General features: G+C 37.7%; 1 protein-coding gene across 2 annotated transcripts; it reads left to right on the plus strand.

The window, feature by feature from the left end:
* The first annotated feature begins 221 nt into the window (after positions 1–221).
* LOC114365340 (uncharacterized) lies at positions 222–9384 on the plus strand. 2 transcript variants are annotated; one of them, XM_028321874.1, is made up of 7 exons: positions 222–568; positions 717–824; positions 1230–1430; positions 2546–2644; positions 4234–6599; positions 8351–8683; positions 9259–9384. In XM_028321874.1, the coding sequence occupies exons 1-7, from the start codon at positions 430–432 to the stop codon at positions 9289–9291; spliced, it is 3279 nt and encodes a 1092-aa protein (XP_028177675.1). In that variant the 5' UTR covers positions 222–429; the 3' UTR covers positions 9292–9384. The 2 variants fall into 2 exon arrangements, with proteins under 2 accessions (XP_028177675.1, XP_028177674.1); XM_028321873.1 differs by lacking the exon at positions 9259–9384 and having other exon boundaries at positions 8351–8849.
* The last annotated feature ends 3048 nt before the right edge of the window (positions 9385–12432 follow it).

Raw genomic sequence — 12432 nt, forward strand, 5'->3', positions numbered from 1 at the left:
AAAAATACTTAAATTTAAATATTGTGTTTGTGTCCGAATCAACATAATATAATTATTTTATGCACAGAAAAATATCGCAAGGTATGCGATACTACTGAACATTATTAGTAATTTGCATTTAAATATCCTTTTTAATTAAAAATAATTGTAAAATCTATTTCATATGAACGCATCTGTAACGATATTCTTTATTCTTTATTTCTACTTCATTCATTCGGATATTTTCGGATATGTGCGATATGTGTTGCTTTCAAAACAAAACATTTTTTGCACAATTTCCAAAGTATTTTTGTATTTCAAAAACCTTTTACTTTGGGCAAAGGAGTACAGTACCAAATAAAAGAGTGCTTCAATAAAGTTTTAGTCTCCGTTGATATTCGTGGTAAGCCAAAAAAATAACTTAACCTTGATAACAAGTTCGAACGAAAAATGCCACCAAAGAAAAATTTAGAAAATAAAACGCCAACTAAAAAGGCACCAGGGAAGAAACCCTCAAAACCTAGAGTTCGACAAGTGAAACCTAAACTGAAAATTCCTACTGTGATTAGAATTAAGATTCCACCAGAAAGTAAGTACATTTTGCTTAGCTAAACAATATTTTTCAAGTTCTCATATTTCTTAATTTATCGCAACGTCGCTTAATTCACTTTTGTCGCGGCTTTGTAACCTAATAGATTTAATTCAACTGTATCTAACAATTTAACCCAACATTGTAGATAATTCTGGGAACATGTTGCCAGAAATAACTCAAATTATAGTACCAACTCCAAAACTAACTAAGAAGCAGTTATATTTGGAAAGGAAGATGGATTTGGCCAATGAAGGTAACCAATACACTATTTTTCATCCAGTAATTTAAGATACAAGAATTCACATTAATTTACTTTCATTAATTTTAAAAATTATTGTTTTGAGACTCTTGTACCTACAGTCTGCAGTGGCTGCTTATTTTCTTCTGTCAAATAAATTTGTGCAATACCCTCATTACTTATATTTTGTTAAATTCTTAAATTGACTGCTGAAAATACTATTGCTATGACAGATTTTTGTTACATACCACTGATAGAAAATCTTTTGTTAGTTTAAAAATTAAATGCAAACTGCGATTGTAATAACCCAATAAGGGTTCTAGCTTTGTAAGTATCACTTTAAACACACAATTCAATCTATCTGTAAACTACATCTATTGTTTAAACCTTTTTTTTACTGCTCCATACATTTTATTTAAGTTGCTGCCGCTCAACTCTGTAAAAAACCAGCTAAAGTTGAAACAGAACAGACACCAGACATCATTGTGCCACCAAAGCCTAAAGCCAAGAGAGGGAGAGCCAAAAAAACAGTTGAGCCAACAGTTGTAGTTCCCGAACCAGCGGTTGTTTGTTCTGAACCTGAACCTAGCACTAGTGCGAGTATCCCCACCGATTCAGAAGGTACGGCTTGTTTGACTATAAAGTTCTACTTATAAATAAGATCAAGAATGTTCTGTACATAACAATCACATCTAATGTGGTGTCTTCACTCGTTGAAAAAGATGCAATTTTGCAACAAAATAGTCCTAGGGCCCCTGCACACGACGCCGCCGCCGCGCCATCAAAGCATAATTTCGCCAGCGCGCGGCAGCGGTGTTCACGCGGCGCGTATAAACAGTGCAAAGGCGCGGCGACGGCGTCGTGTGCAGGAGTGCTTACTTTCTGGACTGGATAGACAAATAGTTCCAAATCTAGTCCGTCTGTAACTAAAATCTAGTCCGTTAGTGATATTGGAGAAGCAGCCTATATTTATTCCTTCCATAGGCCGTTTCCTTTAAGTCTAAGGGCTATATTTCACCGGGACACCATGGCGGCGCAACCAGTCGCCGGCTACCAACAAAATGTATGCAGCTTTGCGCAACCAAACAGACACCAGGTGAGTAACTCTCTATAGAGCTGCATACATTTTGTTGGTAGCCGGCGACTGGNAGTCGCCGGCTACCAACAAAATGTATGCAGCTTTGCGCAACCAAACAGACACCAGGTGAGTAACTCTCTATAGAGCTGCATACATTTTGTTGGTAGCCGGCGACTGGTTGCGCCGCCATGGTGTCCCGGTGAAATATAGCCCTTAGAGTGGCTGCTTGCACTTCCTCCTGAATGATGAGATCCAAATCTAAGATTCAGGAGGTACTCAAGTGATGCCGATGGTGTGGTTCACATGCAACCAGTGGCCGCTATGCTTGCTAGACGTTGCAGGCTTTGGAGTTTTGATCTTGCTGTGGATAGTTGTGTTCTGGGCCACAAAATGATCCATAAGTGAAAGAAAGAAAGAATAATTTATAGTGATAGAGGGCCTGATAACCAATGTGTCAAGCCAAAGTGTTATCTTTGGGTTAAGACCCCATCTACTACCAATGAGTCTCCTACACAGATAAAATGCTATACAGGCCTTCTTTGTTTTGTTTTCAATGCGACTCGCCCAGTGCAATTTGTCAATACATAAGCAACAGATGTATGATATATCCTAAGATCTTAGAAGTTATAAAATCTAATTAAGCAAAATGTTTTTACAGAGGCATTTGAAGTAGCAGTACCTAAGAAAAGGAAATACGTTCGCAAGGATCCCACAAAGGCAGCTGAGAAGAAACCCGAAACTGTCAAAGCAACTAGAGGTAAGTGAAATTATCTATTTCTCTTATTTGTTTAAAAGATTATTAGTAATTTGTTGTTACACACATTACTAATAGACCCGTTAGCCCCTCATACTAAGCTAAATATTCTTGTGTCACGAGTGAGCTCACCACAATAGTCGAGCGGCGGCGGGCATCGAACCCGCGTTCCCCGGATCACGAGTCGGCCAGTCCGACCCCTTCACCGTTCGGCTATCGTGGCTTCATTGTTTTTTTTTTTTGTTATCCCATTTTTTGCTATTTTTCTTAGCTTTAAAGTTTATTTTCATACATAATGTCATAAATCTTTTTGCCTCTGGTAAATTATAGAAGTATTGGAGACTAAATGGCCATATTATGATGATGGTGTCTTAAAAAATAAGGCTTATACATGCTTGCTATGTAAATATTTTAGTTTATTATGTAGGTATATGTAAGGCCAAGCTAGGTTAGCTCATCAAGTTACATACTGTAGCATCTCATTTATTTGGAAATAAGTGCTATTATACGACAAAAATTGTATAAAGGCGCGAGATCGAACTCTACCCAAGATACCTGCTATAGCACTGTTGAAAGTGCATATTTGAGGCATTACAATGTACGGTTCTCCATGTCCAATTCTAATATTGTCGCCTCTGTCGTTCTCGCACATTTTAGCATTTCGGTTTGTATGAGAGAGAGGGGTATGCAGGGTGAAATTTTGTAATGCCACCTAGAGGGAAAGTACTCTTAATACTGTAAATACAAAATTTTCCTCGAAGAAAACATTTCTTTATTTTTGAAAAGAAAGAGAACTGCATTTAAAGATTTTCAATTTTTTTCCAAAAATTTACTACCATACCATAAAATTTTCGGTAAATAATTAAAATAATTTAAGATTTCATGGTTTTCCTTTCATTTGATTTATAAAGTTTGTTAGAGAGATTTCATACTTATACTTAACCCTAACGATCGATGCAATAAAAATACAGGATGTAATTTTTAACAGATTTTAGTTCGTTCGATTCCCGATTGTGGCAAGTAAATTTTAGGAAATCTTTGAATGCAGTTCTACTTCTTTTCGAAAATAAAGGAATGTTTTCTTTGAGTAAAATTTTCTATCTACAATATTAAGAGTAGTTTCCCTCCAGGTGACATTATAAATTTCCACCCTGTATAGTAGTTCTATTATTTCAAACACTGGTTCAGCCGATAATTGAGCATTGTCTTGCTGGTTTCAAATGCTGTTTCAATCGTAATCTGGCGGCATGCACCGACTTTCCGGTCAATATTCAGTCCGTACGAGTATTTTGTTAGTAGTGCGTCGTGTAGTTTTTGTAATAGAAAAATATTTAAAAAATACGTAAATACTCGAACTTACTTGCGTGAAACGCAGCCTTATTCTTAGCCCACAGTGAATCAGCGATGGAAGGTCATAATCTTCATAAGTTAAATAGTCAATTTTATGAAAAATTTTATTTTTCGTCTTTTATGAAGTGGTGTGTTAGTTTCAAATAGTCTAAGTTTAGTGGAGTTGTAGGATAGGCTTATTGTTACTATATTACTTTTGTGGATTTTAGGATTATAAAATCAGAAAATATTTCCTTTTGCAGGTAAAAAATCCTTGCCATTGACTCCAGTAAACAAGACTTTGAAACAGACCAAACTTACCGACGTGAATTCAGGCATAACAAAAACAACGAAAACGACTCCAAGAGCAAAAAAGAGTTCGCCCATCGCAGCACCAATTACCAGGTGTAACACTAGAAGTAGAAAATTAAACACAGGTAAGACTGAAACAGAAGAATCTCAGAAAACGGATGTCCTCCAATCTCCATCCATCTTGGATCAAGTAGGAGTTCCCACTCTGAAAAAAGAATTCACCTCATCAGCTGACACCACCAAAACTGACCCTTACGTCGAACCAGGTGCTATAGATTCCCGCAAAACTTCGTTAACATCTGAATGCTTATCTTGGACTAAAGACATATCTAGTTCCAGCACGACATCGTGTGTGACAGTTTGCTCAACAGATTTCGTCCGGATTGACAAAAAAATGCCCATCATCAAAATAACTCCGACAACCGCCCATCTCAATCAACCGTTGAACCGCCCACCGTCCACGATCAAAGAAAACAATATGAACGTTGATAGTTCATCTTCTTCAGACTCGGATAGTGACTCTTCCGAAAACTCCCCACCTCAGAGCTTGAGGAGTTTCAAAGAATTCCCACCAGAACTAGAATCTCGTTCGTTAGATTTAAGCACATCGTCAGTATCACCAATCAAATCGCGTACCCCGTTAAATAGCTGTCAAAATAGCGTTAACAATGAAGAGATTAGTAAAATCACCAACGTGATAGACAAGCTCGCGTCCAAATTGAAACATTTCGATCTGGAGATCATCAACTGGATAGGCTACGAGCACGAAGAAGTTGACATGGACAGAAAAGATATTCAAGATATCTTTAGAGTGCTGAAAGAGGAAAACGAGGTTATCACTCAGTGTCGACATTTGAGGACGTTGCTAACGGGCAAGGTTGTCGAAGATACCTATGAAATGGAACCTGTTCCGAGCAAGGTGGACACGCCAAACACAAACAAGTTCTTGGACTCGAATCAACACGTTTTAGAAGACACCCCAGCTGTCCGCGATCCGAACGATCAAATCGCCCAGCCAGTCGTCTGTGCGATATCTGAGGGTAGCGAGAACATGTTCACATCAGACAAAGTCAAGCACGTCCCGTTCGAGCAGAGCTACGACGATGATGACGCATTATCGCTATTCGCCGAGAGCATCACGGGCATAGAGTCTTCCAGAGTGAACAGCTCGGCCACGTCGTGCACGGCCGGCGAGTACGAGGAATACGTCCCCCTTCCCGTCAACAGCGACAAGTGGGAGCCGGCGAAGAGGATCAGTTACGTGCCCACAGCGATCGACAAACAAATCGACGTCAGAACGAGACCCGTTTGCGAAAAACAAAACGCCGATTCCACGTCCATCAACAAGGATTCCGAACAATACAGAGACACCCCAGTCCAGAAGAACGTTACGCCTTTGAGAAATAACTCCACGCCGAACAAGAAACCGTGTCTGATGGCCTACGTTTTTAAACCCCTAGCGGGAATGAAGAGTGGAGTCTTTCGGGGCATTTGCTTCTTCAATATCTTGTCCAGTTGCAAAAATACCAGCTGCCGGTTCCCTCACGTGGTCCCGACTTACGACGAGATAAACGCCAAGATCGTGAGAGTCAGCGAGGAGACTTTCATTCAGGAGTACATATTGATGCGCAACTGGCCGACTTTGCGGCGGAAATATGGCATGTGCTTTGTGCACGAGTGCATAAGGAGGGACCTCACCAGGATCCTCGTTGAAATGGGCCTGGATTTCGTCATGAAAGAGAACGACAGCTGCTGGGAAGACGCTGTGTTAAAAGTGGAAGTGATCGAGTGTGTTTTGTTGCATCTCAATACGGTCGATTTGAGCGTGTGCGAAGACCTGTTGTGCTACAAGCATCAAGGGCAGATGCTTTGCGAAATCTTCATGCAAGCGATCGCGAACACTCAGAACTTCTCGAGATTCAAGCCGGTTTTCATAAAACTGACCAAGTTTATTTTGAGTCAAGATAGGACTTTTCCATTGGAGGTTGCTACCCAGATTTTGGAGAGGATATGTATATTACCATCTGAGCTGCCGCTGTTGGACGCTTTGTTGGCTATCGTGAAGAATACTGACCAGAAGATTCTGCGGAACGGAATGTTGGGTCACTTCGAGAATCAGTTGTCTGTTGCGAATAGGGAGATGTATGAGCAGTTGCTGAAGATGAAGAAAGATGCTAGTATGTGCCGGCCAGTTCTGCAGAACCTGTATGAGCCGTCGCCGAGGCCAGCTGAGATTGAGCCGGTGGTGGCTAAGCCGCTAGTCAGTGAGCGAGAGAAGAGATATACTTCACCGGACACAACCAACCTGGACACTATGGTGAGTTATAATAAAGTTACATTTTCTTTGTGGTATTTTATGGCGATTATCACACTGCGCCGCACTCCGCCGCGGTCCGCGTGATTTCATAGAAAAAATCCCGCGCGCAGACGCGTTGTCAGTGTGTTGTGCCGCGCGTGTTTTTTATACAAACTGAGGTACTTGCATACAATGATTAAATCTGTCGTCCCGCGTACCGCGGCGGAACGCGGCGCAGTGTGATAATCGCCTATGCCTTTGTATATTAAATGTCAATTCTGATGAGCTGTCAATGTACTTGAATCTTCAAAAAGATATCCCACCAAAAACATTCTGTAAAAAACTTGCCAAGTCTCGATGGAGCTGCTTGTTTATCTCTAAAAAGTAATGAAATCTGGACAAAGTCGTGCCAAGTCTATGGTTCCTTACTGCGATTTCTTTATTATTATAGTTAATGTTGTGTGACTTGGCCGTTGAATTCAACGGCCAAGTCACACAACATTAACTATAATAATAAAGAAATCGCAGTAAGGAACCATAGACTTGGCACGACTTTGTCTAGATTTCATTACTTTTTAGAGATAAACAAGCAGCTCCATCGAGACTTGGCTAGTTTTTTACAGAATGTTTTTGGTGGGATTTCACTTCTTTTTGTGGAACGTGGCAAAATTATTTAACGTCGTCGTTTATCAACATTTTTTTACGATATTAAACACAAATAAACTCAACGACCTTTAAAATGGACAACGAATCAGATTGTTTTTAATTATAACATAACCTAAGCGAACCTTACAGTATAATAAACGAAATCAACGAAATGCAAATTACACAACATTCAACTTAATCGACGACTTTCTCTAGAAAGGAAAAAAATCTGGACACCGCTTGCTAGTGCTAGCGCCATCTAGCGGTGAGCGATACAGGCGAACACCACGGGGCCGGAGTAGTATTGATTATGAATGTGGTTACACCAGATCTTCGATTTTCCTAGTTTTTATAGTTTTCCCTTTATGTGGCCATTAAACCCTAACTCTGTACCAAATTTCAGCCCTCTGAGTTAATGGGAAGTACTAGTTCTATTTTGATGATCATCAGTGAGTGAGTGAGTGTCGTAAATGCGAAACTTTGCTTTCGCTTAACTTCGGAACTAAATGACCTACAGACTTGAAATTTTGGATTTAAAGTATCTGATTATAGCTTACTAGATGACGAAAATTTCTGCGTTCTGGTCTTATCAAGAGGTTCTCAAATAGGGGCCTGAAAATGCGGCGAAATGGTTCCAGTAAAGGATGGTACGGCAGTGTTTGCTTCGCGCTCGACTTGGCGGGGGCACTGCCGTGCCCCCAGATCAAAGTTACAACTCGGCGCCATATTTAAAAATTTTACTAAACACAGCTCGACTGTTACATGTATTATGGAAGCAATAAACATAATTGAGTATTGAGTATGAAACATTCCAAGGAATGTGGACTTACGTTCAAAGTCTTAGGTTCATATTACACCTATGGCTGTCGATTTTTCAAGTAAGAATGCAAAAAGGTAAGTCAGTCCAGAGATAAAAATTATGAAGACAACTTGGTATCAAAGAAAATAATTATATTTTTGTTGGGAAAATAAGGGATATTGAGTTTCATTTAACTTCTGACTTACAATAATAATTGATAGGTATATTGTTGAATTTTCGTAGCATTCTATGTAACGTATTTATTTATAGCAGCTACATCTAAGAAGTGACGTCACACCATAGTCTAATATACCCTATAAAATTCCAGAACAAACCCTCCGAAGAGCCGGCCATAACGCGAACGGTGGACTTCAACAGAGCGCCTCACATGTTCACTATCCAACGGAGTTTCAGCAACTCCAATACTTCCAATGACAGTTCAGAGGAGTTCAGGCCACAGGTTGTGTTCAAACCGAACTTCAACTGGCGAGGGCGCGGCTTCCGTATGCGAGGCAGGGCCCCGGGACACATGCGAGGGTCCCCGGGACACATGCGAGGGTCCCCGGGACACATGCGAGGGTCCCCGGGACCGATGCGCGGGTCCCCGCGACCCATGGTCAAAAGACACGTCCATCAGCAGAATTACGGACCCAGCCCTTCTGTATGTATAACATCTCAAACGGTACCGAACAGGGAACTGATAACGTATGACGATATTTGGTAGTTTTTGATATGTATTTTTTTCTAGAATTATTATACATCATGGAGATCATTTGATGCTGTGTAATATTCATTATGTTTTCTATTCATTTCACGGCGTAGATAAAGGTCTTACAGATTTTTTGTAAATGAAAACATTGTTAGATTTAGAAGTATTATTGAAATATATTTTATAGTACCATTATCATTCTCAATCGGCTATTTAGTAATCATTTCTTATTATAAATATAATATCATTATGTAAGTATTTGCCTTAGTGTTAGAAATACTCTTTTTGAGAAAATTATTATTTTATTTACATACATTTAATAATGACGGCTTTTGTAAAATGTTTGATCATGCTTTAGTTATTTACTGGCCATGTATAGTTCATTCTTTTTTCAATGTTATTGTTCTCGATTGGAAATACTTCAATTTTCACTTTAAAAACGCAATGACACATGTATTAAAGCTTACATAAAAGTTACATTTAAATTTAAATTCAAATACCTATTTATACTGATAATTTTGTTCCAGAAATTTCCACGCAGATCTGGGGACTTTTTCTAGCGGAGAGCTTCCTTTTAGATGTTAATTAGTTCATGACGATCTGTGGTGATTTTGTCATAAGTTTTCTATTTTTTACTTAAGTAACTAAAACAATTAACGCTTAACTCTAAGACGCTCTAGCTACATAAATTCATAGTTAAATATTGTTTTTTGACTTACAATAATATTTGAATTTGGGTCTAACCGTGTATCACGTTTCGAAATTAATGCATTTATAGATTTACTAAGAAGTGACGTCATTGTGCAGTTTTTATATCTATAGACAAATTGCAAAGTGAGAGTAAAAAAATTGTGTTAGCACATCAACCACAAAACATCCTCAACCGATTTTGGAACTTACGCAAACTTACTTACTTACTTATTATGTCTTAACATATAATTCAAAATCTATTACGGACTAGCTGACCCGGCGAACTTCGTACCGCCTTAGCGTAGAGATTTTCTTAATATTTTTTTCCGTAAGAACCATCCTTGGACTTCCACAAACATTTAAAAAAAAGAATTATCGAAATCGGTTCAGCCGTTCACACGTGATGCCGTGACAACGCGAAACGGGTTTCATTTTTATATATATAGATTATGTAAGTTTATGGTGCTTCAAAAAAATGGAGCGTCTTAGAGTTTCGCAGTACAGGGTGTTGTATAAAATATTAAGTATTACTTAGACGCTAGAGAATATAACTAAACTATATAAGTATCAAAAAACATTATTTGGTGCGTCAAAGCTGGCATTTAGATTTTTAAGCTTATATTTTTGTAATACAAGAAGCTTTACCTTTAAAAATGTGATGTAAAAAGGACAAATAGATCCACAGGTTTTATTAAGTTTAGATATCCGTATGACATGTTTTAAATTTTAGATTAGGTTGCTGTTTAGATTAGATTTTAAAGGACATAAAATGTGCCTGACAAAATTTCAAGTTATTGTTAATACTATTTTTATATTTTCAAACGTAGTTAAAATTTAAATTCAAATAACCTTTTCATCTTAAGTTCAGAGCCTAACATTAAACTGTATGGATTCAATTTTGATCTCCGATCTATACTAATAATGTTATAAAGCTGAAGAGTTTGTTCGTTTGCTTGAACGCGCTAATCTCAGGAACTCTCAGGAACTACTGGCCCGATTTGAAAATCATTTGTGTTGGATAGCCCATTTATCGAGGAAGGCTTTAAGCTATACTATGATCACCCTGCAATTAATAGGGGAGGAGCAGTAAAGAAAAGTGTTGCAAAAACGGGAAATATTATTCAAACTGTTTTCACTCATACAAAGTCGCGAGCAGCTAGTATCTGATACGACATTTCGCGCTCTAAGCCTAAGCGCAGGCCACCGATTTTTAGTCTGCCAATAGTTTGCCCCGATTGTATGAAGAATATCTAATTTGTATGAAGAATCGGCCGATGTAATGTGCGCACTTTCATACATCTCCATACTGATCAACAGCCCGATGCACTATGGAGCGAAATTGCGATTTATGGACATAGCGATTTTTTTCACAATTTCTATTTGAAAAAAATACCTATCGATAGGTTACGTTATTCTGATGAATAAATGCTGCACAAGTTTTTCTCTAAAACCAATAGTTTGACTGGAAAAAAATATTTTCCATTTTCGTTGTATGGAATGAAACATAAAGTGGTCGATTTCGACTAAGCCTTGACAGATCTTGCTTTGAAACTACTTGAGCCTTGTTCTATGGCTTGTTGACTGTAATCCTACGCTATCAGCGCGCATCCAAAGTTGCCCGTTCACAAGTTATGAGGTTCTGAAAAATTAAAAAAAAGTAAGTAAAAGTGACTTTTTTTTGGAATATCTTTAAAGATTTAACAAAAATATAAAGATTTTATACGTTAATAATGTAAATTAACCTTAAATTACTGCTAAAAACACATTTTAATAAACTTAAAAGGAATTAAATCAGCGATTTTTTTTTCACAATTTCTGTTTAAAAAAAATACCTATCGATAGGGTATGTTATTCTGATGAATAAATATTATGAACGTTTTTCTCTAAAACCAATAGTTTGGCTGGAAAAAAATATTTTCCATTTTCGTTGTATGGAATGAAACATAAAGTGGTCGATTTCGACTAAGCCTTGACAGATTTTGCTTTGAAACTACTTGAGCCTTGTTCTATGGCTTGTTGACTATAATCCTGCACTAACAGCGCGCGCCCAAAGTTGCCCGTTCAGAAGTTATGAGGTTCCAAAAAATGAAAATTAAAGTAAGTAAAAGTATCTTTTTTTGGGTATAAATCTTTAAAGATTCAACTAAAACATGAAAATTATATACTTTAGTAATGTAATTAACCTTTCTCTTGTCGTCTTATCTAAAGAAAAGTCAATTTTACTTACTTTAATTTTCATTTTTCGGAACCTCATAACTTCTGAACGGGCAACTTTGTGCGCGCGCTGTTAGTGTAGGATTATAGTCAACAAGCCATAGAACAAGGCTCAAGTAGTTTCAAAGCAAGATCTGTCAAGGCTTAGTCGAAATCGACCACTTTATGTTTCATTCCATACAACGAAAATGGAAAATATTTTTTTCCAGTCAAACTATTGGTTTTAGAGAAAAACTTGTGCAGCATTTATTCATCAGAATAACGTAACCTATCGATAGGTATTTTTTTCAAATAGAAATTGTGAAAAAAATCGCTATGTCCATAAATCGCAATTTCGCTCCATAGTGCGATGCAACTATCCGCCAACTAAAAATCGGTGGTCTGCGCCTAGACTAAAATGTATCTATCCTCAACATGATGAATTTCCGCTATAGATTCTGAGCCTTGCAACGAGACGATTAAGTACAAATTTGATTGGCGGAAATTCGTCATATTGTAGGTCTGTGATTTGTAATTGCACGAAAATTTTTTATGGATAATTAAATCCCACTAGTCTTGTGGTTCTGGAATTAAAATGTAAGTTTTTTTGGGTTTTTTCTACTGTATTATCAAAAATTCATATCTTTGCCATATTATATGTTAAGCGTTGATATTAATTTCATAGTCCTAAGTTATAGTTTACGTTTGTGTAAAAATGTAAATAGGACAGATATATTTTTAAGTAAATAATGTGACCTCAACGAGCTAGATATCTCTACTAGATATTGGTTTCAAAATATAGGTGCGTTTTTAATAAA

This window comes from Ostrinia furnacalis, unplaced genomic scaffold, assembly GCF_004193835.3.
Source record: "Ostrinia furnacalis isolate ACB-3 unplaced genomic scaffold, ASM419383v2 OfSCF7583, whole genome shotgun sequence".
Classification (NCBI taxonomy): domain Eukaryota; kingdom Metazoa; phylum Arthropoda; class Insecta; order Lepidoptera; family Crambidae; genus Ostrinia; species Ostrinia furnacalis.